The sequence below is a fragment of the Mytilus edulis genome, chromosome 5 (genome assembly GCF_963676685.1).
Source record: "Mytilus edulis chromosome 5, xbMytEdul2.2, whole genome shotgun sequence".
NCBI lineage: Eukaryota > Metazoa > Mollusca > Bivalvia > Mytilida > Mytilidae > Mytilus > Mytilus edulis.
The window spans coordinates 96,955,821-96,977,363 of record NC_092348.1 but is presented as its reverse complement, the minus strand read 5'-3'; the positions used below and the strand labels follow the sequence as shown (position 1 = coordinate 96,977,363).

The 21,543-nt window shown below is 33.2% G+C and overlaps 1 protein-coding gene across 4 annotated transcripts in view; it reads left to right on the top strand.

Annotated features, from left to right (window-relative positions):
* LOC139524913 (nephrin-like) overlaps nucleotides 1-14,500 on the top strand; it is an 89,693-nt gene extending 75,193 nt beyond the window's left edge. For all 4 annotated transcript variants that reach the window (XM_071320080.1, XM_071320078.1, XM_071320079.1 and 1 more), the window contains exons 12-22: nucleotides 1,262-1,543; nucleotides 1,847-1,965; nucleotides 3,534-3,909; nucleotides 4,521-4,619; nucleotides 5,613-5,771; nucleotides 7,129-7,286; nucleotides 8,445-8,624; nucleotides 10,642-10,801; nucleotides 11,113-11,195; nucleotides 13,505-13,718; nucleotides 14,237-14,500. In XM_071320080.1, coding sequence (XP_071176181.1) covers nucleotides 1,262-1,543; nucleotides 1,847-1,965; nucleotides 3,534-3,909; nucleotides 4,521-4,619; nucleotides 5,613-5,771; nucleotides 7,129-7,286; nucleotides 8,445-8,624; nucleotides 10,642-10,801; nucleotides 11,113-11,195; nucleotides 13,505-13,718; nucleotides 14,237-14,349 — 1,943 coding nt within the window. In that variant the 3' untranslated portion in view covers nucleotides 14,350-14,500. The remainder of the gene's footprint in view (nucleotides 1-1,261; nucleotides 1,544-1,846; nucleotides 1,966-3,533; nucleotides 3,910-4,520; nucleotides 4,620-5,612; nucleotides 5,772-7,128; nucleotides 7,287-8,444; nucleotides 8,625-10,641; nucleotides 10,802-11,112; nucleotides 11,196-13,504; nucleotides 13,719-14,236) is intronic.
* Nucleotides 14,501-21,543: the final 7,043 nt, after the last annotated feature.

The window sequence follows — 21,543 nt, the reverse complement described above, 5'->3', positions numbered from 1 at the left end:
GCAACATACCACAACTTTACTATAAATGTAACATGTAAGTAAACAGAACTTGTTTTTCTTATTTGCCCATGAATATTATATGTTATTCCGGTCTCAAATAGGGTATATACTGTGACATTCCCAGCTTAATGTTTATATCCCCTGAGCCAAAGGCGAAGGGGATATAAGACCTAAGCCAGGAATGTCACAGTATATACCCTGTCTGAGACCTGAATTACACATATATTATGGATTAGCCCTGATTTAATGTTATTTTCCAGTGCAGGTATTTGTTGAACATTCACAAGGCAGCATGTATATTCATTACATGTGTATTGTTTCTTTAATATTTTGAGAAATTCATTTAAATGCACCTTTTTTATCTTGACAATTTGTTTTCCGTTAAAAAATAGTTTCAAAAAAGGTTTTTAGATATCATATTTTGTGTTTGTATGTGTGTGTGTGGCTTTGTTTTTTACTGCAACACATAGAAAAACCCAACTTGATATATATTTTTGGCATACTTGATGGATTTTCTAACTTGCTGTGAACATGATTTTATCGTGTATGTAATAATTTATAAAAACACCTTTAACATTAAATTTAAGTATTAAAAGTGTAAATTGCGTGATTTTGTATTAAAAATGTATTATTGACTGAAGCACATCAGTATTTTCCCTCTGTGAGCCTCTGACATTCCTTAGTGTTCTGTATAGCTTTTGACTACGTCACATAGTAACGGTTGTTATGATGACGTTTTTTAGGTTCCAATTGGGGTAAAAAAAACGTCGTATATACACCGGCAGTTTCCTCAATATATACTGACATCTCTGTGTTGTTATCCAATCCCAAACCTCGACACATTTGTAATCCGTAATATATTAGCATATGTTAGCATGTGTTCTACCAAGCACACTTTCAGTATGCTTAAAGTGAGATGTGGGTTTGGGTTATATGACAATGAAATGGCAACCCTACAACACATATAGCCTAAAGATTAAGTGGTCAACATAAGTTATTAACAATAGATAGGTATCTCCCTTTAACTTGTTATAAGATGTAAAGCTATCAGTTGTCATTTTGTTTTCAGATCCTGCCTCTATTATAACTATTACAATAGACAGGTGTCTGTATCAATATTTACCTCCCTTGACTTGTTAAAAGGTGTGAAGCTCTAATTTGTCATTTTGTTTTCAGATCCTGCCTCTATTACATGTACCACTCTTTACCTCCCTTTTACTTGTTATAAGTTGTAAAACTCTAATTGTCATTTTGTTTTCAGATCCTGCCTCTATTACCACTATTACAGAAGAAGTCAGTAAAGGTGTTGGTGGAATAGCTTATTTTGAATGTGAGGCTGAAGCTAATCCATTGGTCCCTAATATGATTACATGGTCTAGACAAGGCTTTGATATGACTAAAACCAAGCAGACATATGACTCATCTGGTAAAAGTTACCTGACCGTGACCGAGCTAGCGAAAGAGGATTCAGGGATGTTTACATGTACAGCAGACAACAGAATAGGTTCTCCGTCAACCAAAGAGGCCAAACTTATTGTTGTTTGTAAGTTAACAGAGAAATAATTTATAAAAAGATATGATATAGGATGAATACACATGTGACCCCAGTCTCATGTTGTACTAGGAAATGCAACTATATAAAAAATAACAAATAAAGCAAAGACAGCAAGAAATCAATGATAATTATGAAAGCCATTATTCAACCCTAAGATAGATAAGTCACCATAGTAGTATATTCTCTATATTTCAGTTGACCCCAAGACAGATAAGTCACCATAGTATATTCTCTATATTTCAGTTGACCCAAAGATAGATAGGTCACCACAGTATATTCTCTCTATTTCAGTTGACCCTAAGATAGATAAGTCACCACAGTATGCCAAGGCTGCAGGGGACCAAGGAGACACAATTGAATTGATGTGTAAAGCTGAAGGATCACCAGAAGTTCATTTCAAATGGAAAAAGGTCAGTCAAATGAAAAGGGTCAGCATTGTAGCAAACACAAAGAGGTCATAACCATTGCAAACAAAGGGGGCACCACTGCTACAAAAATAGGGGTAATTCCTACTGCAAACACAAAGGGGACAGAACTCCTACAAGCACAAAGGGGGCAGTCCTTCTGCAAATACAAAGGGGACAGAACTCCTACAAGCACAAAGGGGCAGTCCTACTACAAACACAAAGGGGACAGCACTCCTACAAGCACAAAGGGAGCAGTCCTACTGCAAACACAAAGGGGACAGCACTCCTACAAGCACAAAGGGAGTAGTCCTACTGCAAATACAAAGGGGACAGAACTCCTACAAGCACAAAGGGAGCAGTCCTACTGCAAACACAGGGGACAGCACTCCTACAAGCACAAAGGGAGCAGTCCTACTGCAAACACAAAGGGGACAGCACTCCTACAAGCACAAAGGGAGTAGTCCTACTGCAAATACAAAGGGGACAGAACTCCTACAAGCACAAAGGGAGCAGTCCTACTGCAAATACAGGGGACAGCACTCCTACAAGCACTAAGGGAGTAGTCCTACTGCAAACACAAGGGGACAGCACGCCTACAACACAAGGGGACAGCACTCCTACAACACATGGGGACAGCACTCCTACAAGCACTAAGGGAGTAGTCCTACTGCAAACACAGGGGGACAGCACGCCTACAACACAAGGGGACAGCACTCCTACAACACATGGGGACAGCACTTCTACAACACAAGGGGACAGCACGCCTACAACACAAGGGGACAGCACTCCTACAAGCACAAAGGGAGTAGTCCTACTGCAAACACAGGGGGACAGCACTCCTACAAGCACAAAGGGAGTAGTCCTACTGCAAACACAAGGGGACAGCACGCCTACAACACATGGGGACAGCACTCCTACAACACATGGGAACAGCACTTCTACAACACAAGGGGACAGCACGCCTACAACACAAGGGGACAGCACTCCTACAAGCACAAAGGGAGTAGTCCTACTGCAAACACAGGGGGACAGCACGCCTACAACACATGGGGACAGCACTCCTACAACACATGGGGACAGCACTTCTACAACACATGGGGACAGCACTCCTACAACACATGGGGACAGCACTTCTACAACACATGGGGACAGCACTCCTACAAGCACAAAGGGAGTAGTCCTACTGCAAATACAAAGGGGACAGCACTCCTACAACACAAGGGGAGTAGTCCTACTGCAAACACAGGGGACAGCACTCCTACAAGCACTAAGGGAGTAGTCCTACTGCAAACACAGGGGGACAGCACGCCTACAACACAAGGGGACAGCACTTCTACAACACATGGGGACAGCACTCCTACAAGCACAAAGGGAGTAGTCCTACTGCAAATACAAAGGGGACAGCACTATTACAAACACACAGGGGTAAATATAGCTGCAAAAACTGTTTTTAAAAAACTTGTATTTAAAATCATTAGAAATATTACTTTGTTTATTTAAAATTTGTGAACTTTACTGTTTTTGTTAAATTTAAGAATTCTATAATCTGAGATAATCCGGATATGTTACAGGATAATGAAGAAATTTCTAATGGAGGCCAGTTTCAAGTTTACAGTAAATTTCTAGAGGGTAACCTCTATCAAGGAGAACTGAAGATAGTGAATGTAGTGAAAGCTAACTATGGAAGTTACATTTGTGAAGTGGCCAATAAAAATATGACAGTCACAGACATGTTTACAATAAATGTTGATGGAACCAGTATTCCTGATGCTCCGTACGACTTAAAGTTCATTAACTCTACACATGACAGTATAACGGTGGCATGGAAACCAGGATTTAATGGGGGATTAACACAGACTTTTATTGTCATAATACGTAAATCTAACATGAATACCAAGACAACAATAGAGCTTAAAGAGGAGGATGGTACTATCTATTCAATCAAAGGTAGGCAATCAAAGAACTTTCAAATTATTTTAGTACTCATCTCAATAACTATGCTGAACTATTTAATTGTCCCCCTTGCGATGTGTTGCAGGAGGCATAGACATATCAGCCATCTTTCCAGTCTTGTTAGCATTCTAACGTGTACAATTCTGGACAGGTTTTTTTATCAAACTATAATTGCTTTATATCAACATCATCTCAGACAAGTTTAAAATCAGTGCACTCTCATGTATTCTTGTCATATATTTATGAAATATCAAAGGTTTATATCACCAATGTCTTGGACAAATATCGAAAATGGTCACCAAGATTTTTATGAAACTTATATCATAGGTTTATGCAATCATTGTCTCGAACAAGTTTGAAAATCAGTGCCAATCACATATTTTAAAAGAGATATGCCTCTTTGAAATAATGAATATATCAGAGATTGCATTGCATTTGCTCTCCAGCCTTCTTTTCTTTAAAAATTTATAAGAATTTTTAAGAAAAAAGAAAAGTTTAATTAGTTATTACCTTTGGACAGATAAAATGTGTACAATGCAGACTACATTGGAAGTCTTGCTATTATTTTATGACTAATCTTTATTTACATGTTGGACTATTTTTAGGTTTAGAAAGAGCTACAGAATACACCATTGCAGTAAAGGCCAAGAATGATCATGGTCCAGCCTCATCTTCTCCTGTACCTATAAAAGCCAAGACTTTGTGTAAGTACATGTTGTAAAAGCAAAGTCAATTGTTAAATCAAATTAAAAACTACCTGAGTTAAGACTTTATCATGTAACCTGCACCAATAAAAGTCAATATTTGTATAAATTCTATGGACCATCAAGGTTATTACAGAATCAAAAAATGGACCAGAAATAATAAGACATAATCTCCCACACTAGATCCTACTGAAGGTCGTTGAAGGTTGTACAAATATCAGAAGGAATTAAGAAAAATTCAATCATTCATTTAATTGATATAAAGCAGCATTGGGAAGATTCTATTGTGTTCTTGTTTGTCATTTATAAATGAGGGGCGTAAAGGGGGGGTATCTGCACGGATGAATCCGAAATAAAATTGCTATTTCACAATAAACGAACAATTTAACATGTCTTGCACTTTGATCTTTTTACGGATTTCACAAAACACAGTGAATAACGTACCTTGATAAATATAGCAAAACAGGTTGCATGAAAATAGCCCTTTACCACCCTAATAAATGTTTTACTCTGTAAGTGTTAAAGTGACTGTTGAGTTCTTCAAACTTTTATGTTTTTTGACATTAATAAGAGGTACCAAGAAATTACTTATCATTTCATAGAGCAACAATTGATTTTAGAAAAGGCCTTACAAGGGAAAACTTTAATATACAAATCTGTAATAGAAATTGAACGTAATTAAATCAAAACAACATAGTTTGTAAATTATCAACTAAAATTTCTCATTTCAATACAAATCAGAAACCTCCTTGTAAACTGACATTAAAAAATGTACTGAAAATAAATTCTGTACTGAAAAAACAAATGGAAATTTTACATCTTCAATTCCCACAAACAAGATACTGATTTTGTATGTCCTTTTAATCAGGGAATACCACTTCTAGGTGACCATAAATCATTATTAAAAAAAAAATGAACCATTAAGGTGTTAATCAATCATGAAATGTATTCTTATTTTATTAAGTTGAAGAGGACATGTTATTTACATTTCAGTGTCCGCACAGGAAGGAGATAATCAGCTAGCTCAGTCGGACGATGATGACATGCCAGTGATAATAATACTGGTTGTCTGTATTGTTGGGATCTTTCTATTGGCTCTGAATATTGGCCTGATACTGTTCTTTGTTAGGAAGAGAAAAAAGAGATTAGAAAGTAAGTATAGGGTAGTAAGTATAGGGTACCAGATTTAGAGATTAGAAAGTAACCAGTTTTAGTTGAACTGGTTGTCTGTATTGTTTGGATCTTTCAACTGGCTCTTAACCCTTAGACTGCTACGCGCGACTATTGTCGTTCCGATAAAGCAGTCCGCTACTGCTACGCGCGACTATAGTCTTTTCCGTAACTTGTTTGTTTACACAGTTACCATGGAATGGGCGGAGTCAATATTCAGGAGATTGCGGCAGTTTCGACTTGTATGGATTCTGATTGGTTAAAAATCTACGTTCTTTCGAGTGTCTCTTGACTTTAAATCAGGTATAAGTGATAAAACTGAAAGTGAAATTTTTTGATGAAAAAAGTGACAAAATGGCGGATATTATTTGGAGAAATGGCCAACACGTTCAGAAGTATTTCAATGATAACGATTTAACAGCGGCGGCCGATAAAAAGGATTTGGACGAGAACAGAAGATATAATAGATGGAAATAGAAATATTCTATCAAAACTGCGAACAGAAGACTTTTAAAGCGAGAACCACCGGGATTCCCAGACCTTGTCCAAAATGGATGACATGAAACAGGATTTGCGATGTTTATCATTTCGCCTTTCAAATGTGAATCAATATTGACTGACATCGATAGATCCGAACTTTAAGTTTGTCAAGATTATTTATTGATGAAAGCTATAACAATGAACTTGTCGTATAAATATATTTGTACATGGAAGTAAAAGTCGGCGCAGTGAAAGTCGGAGGAAAATACCGGAAAATATTTGCATCAAAAAGGCTGTTGGTTCTAGAAGAAACTTTTTTGTTTTGATAATCACAATGGAACTAGTTCTTAAAAGAGATTTTTATATATTGGTTCAATTCTGAAGTCATGGATACTTTTACATTGATGGATTTGTTAATAAAACATGAAAAAAATAAGTTTACCTTTGTTTACCTCTATTTGCACCTGTACAGGTAAAAAAATGACCAGAGACTCACACAAAAATAAAATAAATAAAAAATACAGAATCTAACAATACTTTTTTATATAACTTTTATTGATGAATATTCAATATTTACAAAGATACAGCAATTGTAAGTGAACATGTTTATTTCATCAGTGATTAAAATTTTATTCAGCAATACACAAAAGTACAATAGAAATGAATGCAGCAGTCTAAGGGTTAACAGTAGACTGGTAATGTTCTTTGTTATAAAAGGAAGAGAAAAATAACTATATAGATAACATTAATACTGTACAGATATGTGAATCCTTTACAGCCAAACATCTATATCTTCATATAATATATCTGTATCACAATCATATAACTTCATGTTATAATTGTAACTTATTTATTCTAGGTAACAGTGATACAACTAGTCATACTAATACTATAGAGTTATATGGACCAAATAAGGAAGCCAGTATGTATCCCATGACTCCATCAGATGACGGTAGGAGTTATGGAACTTATGAGAAGAATATGGATGGCTTTTCTGATGATTACAGTAATTATGAGGTAAATTTTTCCCTGTATTCACTTTTCTTTAGAAGTTTTAGACGTTAGCCTGGTGTGAGATTTTCCTGTGTTTTATATAATAATGGATTGTGTCAGTTTTGAGCTAATATCAATATTGTCCAGCATTGTTATAATAATTGTGAATCTTGTTACCTGTTCCCCGTCTGAAATTAACCATATATTTTGCATGATCAATTTCAATCATAAGTTTCTGTAAGGAATGTTATTATACAAAGTATCAGAATTTTGTTGCATGAATGACATGCTAGTTGTTATAGATATGTGTGGGAGAGAAAAAAACATTTGCTACAGAATTGTTTCAGAATTAGAAAAGATAATTTTCAAGCATGTTTACATATTGTTAATAATTTTGTGTTTCTGTTATCTAGAGAAAAAGAAAGGTACTGAGTGTTTTAATTTTGTTATTTTCTTTATTTGTTTACAAGGATTTCTGTGTTGGAGACCCTCAGATTAATATGTCCATCTAAGAGATCCGCACAGTATTTGGTTCATCATGTTCATTTATTGACAAATACACTGTTGACTTCATATAAAAAATTGTCCAGCTTAAAATTTCATGTAATAGTTTAAAAAAAAAAATATTAAAATAAGATTGAAATATGATAAATCTGAAGCCAATATATTTGAGATAAGAAATTATTACCAATTTTATACCTAGCATGGTTTAATTTGAAATTACCTCCCTTGGAAAATTATCTCCCCTGTTTTTTTGTCTTTTTTAACAAAATTGTTAATATTCAAAATTTACAGTGTTGTTTGATTGTTTATTACAAAAAGAGGGTTTTGATTTCGAGTTTAAATTATGAAATAATTAAAATAATTTTTACAATTTTAAAACTTAGAACAATATGTAAATGTTTGACATAAATGAAAGTTGATTTTTTCAAGCGATCTGGATTATATGCTTTGATTGCACAATTTTATCAGTAGTATAGCTTTGGCTTAACAGCTTTTTTTTACATTAACAACAAGAATGAAGTAATTGTTTCACAACTTTTAAAATTGAATTGTTGAGTTAAAACAAAATATGCCCAAATGAAAAAGAATTTGACAGGTGAATCAAACAGCACTGTTCAATGTTTTACCTGCATGTAGTTCAGCATGACTTGCATGACCTTGAACTTTTTGTTTCCATAGCAAAATGATGGTAAAAGTACAAGTACAAACAGTTCTCATTGTAATTGTTACCAGATCAAGGTCGGAGTAAGATCAAGTGTACGAGGGATAAAGGGAAACTGTTGTCTTCCACACGACTCATCAGGGGTAAACTTTACAATATTATCTAATGTAGGGTGCCATCCACACGACTCATCAGGGGTAAACTGTACAATATTATCTTATGTAGAGTGCCAGTTCTCCATTGAGTTATCTGATCTTTGTCACCATATACAAGGGACCAGTTTGTCCATTGAGTGTTTGATCTTTGTCAGCATATACAGGGCACCAGTTTCCCCACTACTTTGATATATCTCTCTATACACTTGTGGTATTGTAAAGAATCCATAAAGCATCCATAATATGCATCAGGAATGAATAATTTAGGTTGATGCTTTTCTTTTTTTTTTATCAAAAGCATTTCATGATAAAGGATTTTTTTTTTTTTTAATTTGAAAAAAAATATTTTTCACTTTTTTGTTCACCCAGCCTAAAAGTAAAAGGCCATTCCAGCTTTTGCCATCACTGGACCTTCATTTAAAAAAAAATCTTTTTCAAAGATATTCACTATAACACCGGAAAAAAAAATTCATTCAAATTGAGAATAAATTATCCTAAAGGTAAATATTATAGTCTGTGTTTTTTATCTGCTCTAACAATGTACAAAGTCATCCTAGCTTCAAATACAACACAAGAGTAAATTACATTGGAACTTTTGTGAAAATCTTGAAGAAACTTCATTGTTTATCATAATTTTTACTTTTACATTAATTGTCAACAATGCTTTTCCTTAATCATCGGTTTCAAGGACTCTTTCAAAGGACATTTTTATCATAATGCCATGTGTACCTCTTATCTGCTTGTTGGATAGGAATTAATACTATTTTAAATACAGAAGTCAAAGAATCAGTATATCATTCAAAAGCTTTAGAAAAGTTTTAGTAAAAGTATAGCTTTTATTCCCCACCTACAATAGTAGAGTGGCATTATGTTTTCTGGTCTGTGCGTCCGTTCGTCTGTCTGTCTGTCCGTTTGTTCGTCTGTCCGTCTGTTCGTTCGTCCGTCTGTTCGTTCGTCCGTCTGTCCCGCTTCAGGTTAAAGTTTTTGGTCAAGGTAGTTTTTGATGAAGTTGAAGTCCAATCAACTTGAAACTTAGTACACATGTTCTTATTGATATTATCTTTATAATTTTAATGCCTAATTATATTTTTTATCCAATTTCAAGGTCCATTGAACATGGAAAATGATAGTGCGAGTGGGGCATTCGTGTACTTTGGACACATTCTTGTTGATATAGAAATAATCAATTAATTATAATGAATGTTTGTTTTAAATGAATAATTAAAAGTAATTACATGAACTAAGATGGCTGTAGCACCCTAAAAGTCCTCTTTTGTACAGATAATGAATAACTGCATTGTCAGGAAAGGTAGCACGGCAGCACTGGGTGAAGGTCACTGGGTGAAGGTTATTAAGGGATAGATACTTGTTTGTCTATGTTCTGAGATTTACAGGAGAAAAGATTATAAGTGGAAAGATTCATATATACAGATTTTCTAAGGCAATAGTCACAGGAAGAACGTTCAGACATAGGGGTAATATATGGAGATGGCACCCTACAAGTCTGTAACCTATAATTAAAATAAACTACTAATACATCAAGTCAGCATCTATATCATACAAAAATGTATCCATTCTGTTTATCTATGAGATGGATTCAGAATAAAACAAATGTTTTCAGGCAAAGCTGATAATTCAAATGTGTCATGAATTAAAACACTTCATCCTTTCCTTTCCATCTAGTCCATTGATATCTTTCCCTTATATATTATTACATATAGGATTAATTTTAAAAGGAACATAAATTTACCATTTTTGGAGAATGAAATAAGTAATTGAGTGAAACGTCTTATAAAAATAAATGATTTTCTTATTGGTAATGGATAAATTTAAGAATATATTTATACATATATTTTATATATACATGTACATGTATACATAATGCACTAGTAAAGTATATTTTAATAGAAAATCTGCACATGGCTTAATTATTTCTTTTATACCAAATTCTGCACTTTGCCTTAAAGCTAAGATTATAGAGTAGATATCTGCCTTTATATAATGTGGAGTATAACTATGGTCAGAGAACAAACATTCATCAATATATTGTGTATTACAGGACGAGGATGTGAAGCGTGTATTCCTGCCTCCGCCAGCTTATCAGAGTAGGCCATACACACCCAGTAAATCTGAATCTCCAATGATGAACCATAAAACATTCCTTTCTGATTCTAGAACCTATTTAGATGAGCCAGACAGACAACAATGGAGATATGAAGGTCAGTTTATAAAATACACACAAACAAACACATAATATTCTACTAAAGACATGACACCTCATCTGATCAACCATTGAATATTGTTCTAAAACAATCAACCATTTTGATATTTCCAATCCAAATAATATTGTTCTAAGGTAATTTACTATTTGATATTCCAGATTAGATCTATATAATAATGTCCTTAAACAATCAACCATTTTGATATTCCAGATCTTCATAATATTGTTCTAAAGATATTAACTATTTGATATTCTAGATGAGATCTATATAATAATATCCTTAAACAATCAATCATTTTGATATTACAGATCCATATAAGATTAATAGTCGAGGTAAAGGTTCATTTGACGACTATATAGACAATGGCTATGATGATGATACTCGACCAAAAGTAAGTATGGTTTTTATGCCTCATGCTGAAGTGGAGGGGGCATTAAGTTTTACCCTTGTCCGTCGGTACGTCCCAAAATTGGTTTCTGTTCTCCAACTTAAGTTTGCCTCAACCAAATGTTATGAATCTTATACATAATGCTTATATCCATAAAAAACAGATCAAGTTTAAATACTAGTGTGTTATCTAACTTTAGTTTGCCTTGACCAAATGTTAAGAAACTTAAACTCAACGTTTATTACCAAAAAACACAGATCAAATTTAAATTTCAGTGGCGTCAATCAACCATCTTAGAGTAATGCCCCTTTACAAAGTGAAAAATTGCTGAATTTTTCTTTTCCATTCTCTAACTAGTATGCCTAAACCAAACGCTTTGAAACTTATACACTATGCTTATTACCACAAAACACAGATCAAGTTTGAATTTTTGGGGTGTTACTTTAACTCAGTCAGGATTCCACTTCGTCTAAATTATCTCCCCATTACCCAAGTTCATTTTCACAATCATAGAAATGGAAGCTATTGTAGGGATGACGTGCTGCCAATTTTGCTCTTGAAAACCGATAACTTTATCCACATAGCACCAATACAATCCTAATATGTCAGTTTTATTTTAAAGACAAATGTATCTACTAGCTAATGATCATCGGTTAATGATCTTGTCTGCATTGATTCAACTTAAAACTATTGTCTGATCTGTTGTCAGGTGGAATTTTCAAAAATTCTTAAACATGTAAAAAAGTTCTAATTAAATATAAGTAGAAGGGCAGTGGTTAAAGATTATAAACCCTAGTTATCACACACAAAAAATTATATTTTTCGAAGATATGCATTTTCATCATCCAACTTACAAGACTGTCGTCAAGTACTTTCAGTAAAAAAATAGCTATTCGAACACACCTACTCTGTTTTTGTGATTCATAAGATAGGTATCTCACTTGACCCATATATTTCATCTTTTTGTACTGTGATTCTTTTATGTTATAAAGTCAACCTGTAGCTTTGATATATAAAAATGATAGAATCTGAAGCGAAATGATATGTCAAATACTCTTGCTTTGTAAGTTTTAAAGACAAAATATACACCTCAAACACGCCCTAACATAAAAAGGTGCACTCGATTTTCTCTTTTCAATACAATTGTTACCATTTTTTTTGGATTTTTTTCTTGAGTCACATAATGGAAGGGCAGACTAAAAAATTACTGAAATAATAAATTGGTATGTTCTCCGTCAGTGGTAATTTTTTTTTTAGATCGGAGGTTATGCATTTGTACATCCAACTTGATAGATACCCATGTCGTCGACTTGATATCTAATTGTTCTGCATTACTATGTAATAGATAAATTGAAAACTTATACAAATGGTGTTTTTAAAATAAAACACTTTGTAATTGAGAAGAAAATTGTCGTTTTATTTAGTTTCTATTAACTTTTAAAATTTTTGTTACTATAGTAAACATTACAGTAAGCATTTATGGCCTTAATCTCTAACAAAGAGCTTTGATTCTTTTGTTCTATTTCAACTGGGTTTCCGCCTGAACTGTTCTAGAGTTATGGCCCTTTACAAATATCTTTTGTTTTACTCCTAATGCCACATATAATGCAGAAAACAGCATGAGTAACAATCCAACTTTTGCGGGTTCACTCAACTCTTGTCTTGTTTGACTAGGATTGTCAGTTTTCCTACCGAAGGTAGGGTTTTCACTGGACACTCTAGCTTTCTCTTTCAATAAAAATTGGCCCCCAGGAAATAGCCAAAAGTGGTGCTTAAAAGTGGCTTAAAACACCAAAAATCAAAATCAAAATCACTGCATTGTTTTTTAGTGTCCATTATAGTAAAATTGAGAAAGGAAATGGGGAATGTGTCAAAGCGACAACAACCCGACCTTAGAGCAGACAACAGCCAAAGGCCACCAATGGGTCTTCAATGTAGCTAGAAACTCCCACACCCAGAGGTGTCCTTCAGCTGGCCCCTTAAAAAATATGTATACTAGTTCAGTGATAATGGATGTTATACTAAACTCTGAATTATACACAAGAAACTAAAATTAAAAATCATACAAGACTAACAAAGGCCAGAGACTCCTGACTTGGGACAGGCTCAAAACTGCAGCGGGGTTAAACATGTTTAACAGTAGACTGTTTTTTGACATGTAGGTGTCCCTCATTAGTTTACATACATTGGTTGCTGTATCATTTCTCCTCAAATTCTTAATCAAAACTTGATAAATTATAAAAAAAATATTTGATAAACTTGGTTATATTTTGTGTATATTCTGGTGATGACATCATTATTTTCTTTTGTAGAGTACAACAGATTTCTCAGACAGATCTAGTCGGACAACATCCAGTAGTAGACTGGGCGGTAAAACTCCACCCCCTCAGCCTCCTATCAGATCATCCAGTAAAGGGGCTACAAATCATTATTGTCAATCACCAGTCCCGCCTCTACCAGCCAGAAATTATGACTTGGAGGAGTTACCTCCACCTTTTGAGGATGAACGATATGTTCGCCCACCAGGTAAGTTAATATTAACTGATGTCACTTATAAAATCAAAACACTGATTAAAGTGTAATGATGTTATCTTTAAAGTATACCTCTTTTATATCAGGATATAACTCAGAGTGGATAGCATGAGACACTTAGCAGAACTTTTAACATTAAACACTCACTGAATGATATCAAGTCAAGTGGAAAATATTCCTGAGGGTATAGTTTTGCTCATTTTTGGGAAAGTTTAAACTTTCATTTGGTTCCCAATTAAAGTCAACTATTAAACAGGCATGTTGCCTTGAGAGATACTATACCTTTGTTTTGTGCATAAGACAACTTAAGAACTTCAGTGGGGAAATCCTTTATGTATGTTATTAATAATAAATCAGCTTTAGTAAAGGTAATATCACATAACTTTTCTATTATAACAATTAAAACATGTATTTATAATTTCTATTTTCTTGAGAGAATTATTCATTGAATATTAAACATAGTATAACCTTTTGATTGCTTGATATTTGAAATTATCTGTTTCTGTTTGCAGGAGGAGAAAATTATTCCACAAACATTATACCAAATCCTTCCTATAATGGACCAATATCTAGAGCCCCCTCTCGGACATATCAAGAAGATGACATGAGAGGCCATCTTGTGTAGCAGTCTGTCTGTGATTCTTGCCTTTGTGATTTAGTTCTGGTAGAACCAGCGTATTTACAAGAATCATTCCAAAAAACCATCTCAATATTATCTTTTAGGCTTGGATTTATATATAATAAAGTAAGATCTGAGGTGCTTATATACAGATCTTGTTTTTCGATAGAACTAGTTTGATGATGATAACAAGAAACAGTATAAAGTTGTGAGTCAATTGTAAACAGATCTTTGTTGTCCAAACAATTAGTGGCATGATAATTACAGAGAAAACAATATATTGACCAGTATTAATGACTATGGACTGTGATTATAGTGTTCAATAAGTACTGTGAAATATGTTCACCATCTCATCAAATTGACAATAATTCCCGTATTATTATATGGGTATTACAGTTATTATACTGAACTATCACTGCCCACGTCAGTATAATCATCACCATTATTTACATTATTATGGTGCTATGCATTACATTTATTTTTGTATCTTTGTGATGAAGAGTTTATTATGCATTGTTTATTATGTTTTGTGTAATTAGCAGTTTATCACTTCATATCATACTGTCCATTAGATTTCTATAAATATTGCCAAACACTTAGAAAATGAAATTGCTATCACCCTTAAGGTTAACCTCCTGATGAAGAGTAGCAATAAAACCATTATTTCATTGATATGCTATGAAATTGTCTCCTTTATACAAATTTTGTCCAATTTACACCCACCTTGTCTTATTTACACCCAAACACCCACCTTGTCATATGTATACCTTATTATTTACCTTAGTCAATCATGTGTATAACATATCATAGATCTGTTGGTCATTGCTTAGTAGATTCTGTTAAAGTTGTTATATTAAGTATCATAATTAAAACAATGTGGTCACTTGATTGCTTTGAACGTTGATTTGTTTTTTAAGTATATCAGATTTGTTAATGTTTGAATGCATTATTTGTTTCATACTTGCTAATTTTTTAATTTAAGACAAAATTTGGAATAAGTGGTTTTTTTATGATACTCTTTTTCTTGTTTGAATTCTTCAAATGATTTAGATACATCCATCTTTTTTTCCTTGAATTTGTTTTAAGCATATATATATATTATTATGGATGATGATTCAGTCATTGTAATAACACTGAAGGATGAAAGGATTAAGCTTCCTCCAGTTTTTGTATGTTTATTTTTAATACATTTTTATGCCCCACCTAAGATAGTAGAGGGACATTATGTTTTCTGGTCTGTGCGTCCTTCAGTTTGTACATTCATCTGTACGTTTGTCTGTACGTTCGTCTGTACGTCCCACTTCAGGTTAAAGTTTTTGGTCAAGGTAGTTTTTGATGAAGCTGAAGTCCAATCAACTTGAAACTTAGTACACATGTTCCTTATGATATGATCTTTCTCATTTTAAAACAAAATTAGACTGTTGACCCCATTTTCATGGTCCACTGAACATAGAAATTAAAAGTGTGAGTTTCAGGTTAAATATTTTGGTTGAGGTAGTTTTTGATGAAGTTAAAGTCCAATCAACTTGAAACTTAGTACACATGTTCCCTATTGGTTGATCTTTTTACTTTTAAGGCCAAATTACATTTTTTACCCAATTTCAGGGTCCATTGAACATGGAAAATGATAATGCAAGTGGGGCATCTGTGTACCTTGGACACATTTTTGTTTGTTATTTTTTATCAGCAATATATGTTTTTTTATTAATCAGTATCATTTAATTTGAAGCTTTAATTTACAGCAAAGTTTTAGTGCAATTTTCCATATTTAAGCTTATTTTTCAAATTAATTTTTAACTCTTATATTCAACACATATCATCACATAGCCATATCTCTTAGTTTTCCCCAAATTATCATCTGACCATTTATTTTACATTTTTATATTTTTTGAAATCTTAGATAATAAGATAATAAAATATTGAGAGAAGTTTGTTGTGTTTACATGAGTCAAGGTAACAGTTATTTATAGTTTATAATGTTCATTAAAATATTACCGTTTCTCAAAAAAGAAATAAAAAATTAAAGTTCTTAGATTTATATTTAAAGTTTGAGTCCCCCCCCCCCATTTTGATCCTAGCTTTATTTTATTGTTAAAAGCCTGATATTTTTTTTCATTGTATGTTCTTTTCATCTCTACTCAATAAGGAGCAGCACACTAAGCATTGGAGTAATGATAAAAGAATGAACACTCTGTATGGGCACAGAGTCACTTGTCATGTATTTAGAAAATACAAATAAAATGTCATATTTCTAATAATTTTTTTAAAATCTGTTTTATGAATAGCTGTTGCTACAGTGCATCAAAATGAAAAATATGATTGATGTGTTTTATGAGTAACTGTTGTTAAAGTGAGTGAGAATGATCAATAGAATGGGTTGGCTTTATGTGAGGCTTTTTATAAGTGTAGATAATGTTTGATTGGAATATTTAGGATTCCTGTGTTAGCAAATTTCTTTTTATTTTTAGCTTTACAAAGGTGCATTATTATATCTATGTTATTTATGCAGTTAAGGAACTGGATTTATATGGGGAAAGAAATATTTTTATTTGACAGTTAAAGACAATAACAGAATATTTATATTTATTTTCATTTTTAGCTCACCTGGCCCAAAGGGCCAAGTGAGCTTTTCTCAGCACTTGGCGTCCGGCGTCCGTCGTCCGTCGTCCGGCGTCCGGCGTCCGGCGTCGTCCGGCGTCGTTAACTTTTACAAAAATCTTCTCCTCTGAAACTACTGGGCCAAATTTAACCAAACTTGGCCACAATCATCATTGGGGTATCTAGTTTAAAAAATGTGTCCGGTGACCCGGCTAACCAACCAAGATGGCCACCATGGCTAAAAATAGAACATAGGGGTAAAATGCAGTTTTTGGCTTATAACTCAAAAACCAAAGCATTTAGAGCAAATCTGACAGGGGTAATATTGTTCATTAGGTGAAGATCTATCTGCCCTGTAATTTTCAGATGAATCGGACATTTCGTTGTTGGGTTGCTGCCCCAGAAATGGTAATTTTAAGGAAATTTTGCTGTTTTTGGTTATTATCTTAAATATTATTATAGATAGAGATAAACTGTAAACAGCAATAATGTTCAGCAAAGTAAGATCTACAAATAAGTCAACATGACCAAAATGGTCAGTTGACCACTTTAGGAGTTATTGCCCTTTATAGTCAATTTTTAACCATTTTTCGTAAATCTTAGTAATCTTTTAAAAAAATCTTCTCCTCTGAAACTACTGGGTTAAATTTAACCAAACTTGGCCATAATCATCATTGGGGTATCTAGTTTAAAAAATGTGTCCGGTGACCCAGCCAACCAACCAAGATGGCCGCCATGGCTAAAAATAGAACATAGGGGTAAAATGCAGTTTTTGGCTTATAACTCAAAAACCAAAGCATTTAGAGCAAATCTGACATGGAGTAAAATTGTTCATCAGGTCAAGATCTATCTGCCCTGAAATTTTCAGATGAATCAGACATTCCGTTGTTGGGTTGCTGCCCCAGAAATGGTAATTTTAAGGAAATTTTGCTGTTTTTGGTTATTATCTTGAATATTATTATAGATAGAGATAAACTGTAAACAGCAATAATGTACAGCAAAGTAAGAACTAAAAATAAGTCAGTATGACCAAAATAGTCAATTGACCCCCTAAGGAGTTATTGCCCTTCATAGTCAATTTTTAACAATTTTCTTAAAATTTGAAGATTTTCAATAACATTTTCCACAGAAAGTACTGTTATAGATAGAGATAATTGTAAGCAGCAAGAATGTTTAGTAAAGTAAGATCTACAAACACATCACCATCACCAAAACACAATTTTGTCATGAATCCATCTGTGTCCATTGTTTAATATTCACATAGACCAAGGTGAGCGACACAGGCTCTTTAGAGCCTCTAGTTTTTTTAGGTTAAAAGCTGAATGAATGTATGAGATTTCAACAAAGTGTTACATTTTACAAATTAATATTAAAGCTCTTGAAATGATAGAATATTTCTTATTAATACAATTATCTTTTAGTTTGGGTTGTTCGGTTGTTATATTTCATGGTGGTCTGATGAAGACAAAGTATTGTCAAGTCTTCCATCCATTGTCTGTAAAATTGTTTGGCTTCATTGGTAAAAGAATTGTAATGTGTGAAGAAAGTTTGTTCTTGATGAGATATGAAATGTCAGAGATATTCCAAGATTTTCCCCTGCAAAGACAAGAGAATGTAATTCCCTGCTACACTAGTTTTGATTTATAATTTTAGCAAAATTGAGATTGTTGGTTTTCCTTTTGAAAACTTTAACATTTTAAGATCTGCTCTGGAAGGGTAATCAGATCTGGTTCTATATCTTGATCTTGGTATATGGTGATACATCCAAGGATATCAATACACCATGAGTGTGTCAAGCAATCTTCTGATAAGTTCACTGAAAGCTTTAGTTGGTTCTTCTACTGTCTGAATTTTGGTGAAAATATCTGGTAGCAGTTGTTCCAATCTTTAAAAGTGTTTGGTATGAAACTGAATTTTAATGTCTCTGATTTTGTTTGAAGCTTCAAGAAATATTGGCTTTTTATATGACCGCAAAATTTGAAAATTTTTTCGTCGTATATTGCTATCACGTTGGCGTCGTCGTCTGCGTCGTCGTCGTCCGAATACTTTTAGTTTTCGCACTCTAACTTTAGTAAAAGTGAATGGAAATCTATGAAATTTTAACACAAGGTTTATGACCACAAAAGGAAGATTGGTATTGATTTTGGGAGTTTTGGTCCCAACATTTTAGGAATTAGGGGCCAAAAAGGGCCCAAATAAGCATTTTCTTGGTTTTCGCACTATAACTTTAGTTTAAGTTAATAGAAATCTATGAAATTTTGACACAAGGTTTATGACCACAAAAGAACGGTTGGGATTGATTTTGGGAGTTTTGGTTTCATCAGTTTAGGAATTAGGGGCCAAAAAAGGGCCCAAATAAGCATTATTCTTGGTTTTCGCACAATAACTTTAGTTTAAGTAAATAGAAATCAATGAAATTTAAACACAATGTTAATGACTACAAAAGGAAGGTTGGTATTGATTTTGGGAGTTTAGGTCCCAACAGTTTAGGAATTAGGGGCCAAAAAGGGACCCAAATAAGCATTTTTCTTGGTTTTCGCACCATAACGTTAGTATAAGTAAATAGAAATCTATGAAATTTAAACACAAGGTTTATGACCATAAAAGGAAGGTTGGTATTGATTTTGGGAGTTTTGGTCCCAACAGAATAAGGGGCCCAAAGGGTCCAAAATTAAACTTTGTTTGATTTCATCAAAATTGAATAATTGGGGTTCTTTGATATGCCGAATCTAACTGTCATGACTGTGTATGTAGATTCTTAACTTTTGGTCCCGTTTTCAAATTGGTCTACATTAAGGTCCAAAGGGTCCAAAATTAAACTTAGTTTGATTTTGACAAAAAATGAATCAGTTAGGTTCTTTGATATGCTGAATCTAAAAATGTACCTAGATTCTTGATTATTGGCCCAGTTTTCAAGTTGGTCCAAATCGGGGTCCAAAATTAAACTTTGTTTGATTTATGACAGAGTTAAAATGACTTTCAGATGTGTTTAGGTTTTTAATGCTAATGTTTGAGACTCAAAGAATTTATCATTAATTATGTTTTATATTATATATTCTACCTGGACAATAAGTTTATATATCTTATTGCTAATGGACATTATAATCAAAGTGACAATAACGCCTCAGGGCTTAATCCTTTATCCTTCTTAAATTAGAGACATTGCTAAAAGAGTTGTATTAATTATTTATCTTTCTTTACCTGGATAATAACTTGTTTATATTTGTCAACACATTATGTAATAATTGATCTTAGCTAATTGTTTAATTCTCATATATATATATTGTCAAATGATTGTAAAAGACATAAGTTTGGAAGTCACAGGCTTGGTGACAAGTTCCAGTCTTGGAAATAAATTATATACTAAGTGGAATTAATCTTCTGTGTATTACTGCTAGTTTATGGTGCATGGTTATTTAGGTTTAACATTTAGTTGTGACCGAATCCTCATATCAGTCTCCTAGTTTTAGACTGTGGATTTCTTGGTTACACATTTCATCAAAAATTGAATAAATGGGGTTCTTTGATATGCCAAATCTAACTGTGTATGTAGATTCTTCATTTTTGGTCCTGTTTTCAAATTGGTCTACACTAAAGTCCAAAGGGTCCAAAATTAAACTTAGTCTGATTTTAACAAAAATTGAAATCTTGGGGTTCTTTGATATGCTGAATCCAAAAATGTACTTAGATTTTTTATTATGGGCCCAGTTTTCAAGTTGGTCCAAATCAGGATCTAAAATTATTATATTAAGTATTGTGCAATAGCAAGTCTTTTCAATTGCACAGTATTGCGCAATGGCAAGAAATATTTAATTGCACAATATTTTGAAATAGCAAATTTTTTTTTAATTAGAGTTATCTTTCTTTGTCCAGAATAGTAAGCAAGAAATATCTAATAGCAAAATATTGTGCAATAGCAAGATTTTTTTTTAATTGGAGTTATCTTTCTTTGTCCAGAATCAACTTAAATCTTTGTTATATACAATATACAATGTATATTCACTTTTTACTACCAACTGATAAATTAAAATAATCTTTACCATTCAGTGATAACAAGCAGTTTTTTTACATCTTAATATTTTATGATGTATTTAAATGAGTAGTTATTGTTGCAAACTCCATTAGAAATTTTAATTGAGATTAGTTTTGGAATAAGGGAAAGGGGGATGTGATTGAAAAAATTGGGTTCAATTTTTCTCATTTAAAATTTCATAAATAAAAAAGAAAATTTCTTCAAACATTTTTTTGAGAGGATTAATATTCAACAGCATAGTGAATTGCTCTAAGAGAAAACAAAAATTTTAAGTTCATTAGAACACATTCATTCTGTGTCAGAAACCTATGCTGTGTCAACTATTTAATCACAATCCAAATTTAGAGCTGAATCCAGCTTGAATGTTGTGTCCATACTTGCCCTAACCGTTCAGGGTTCAACCTCTGCGGTCGTATAAAGCTACGCCCTGCGGAGCATCTGGTTAGGCTTTGACTTTGAATTTTTCGAAAAACTAAGGATTTTCTTATCCCAGGCATTGTCACGGACGGACGGATGGAGAAGTCTTTCAGTGCTATTTTACAATATTGACAAAAGAATCAACGATTAGA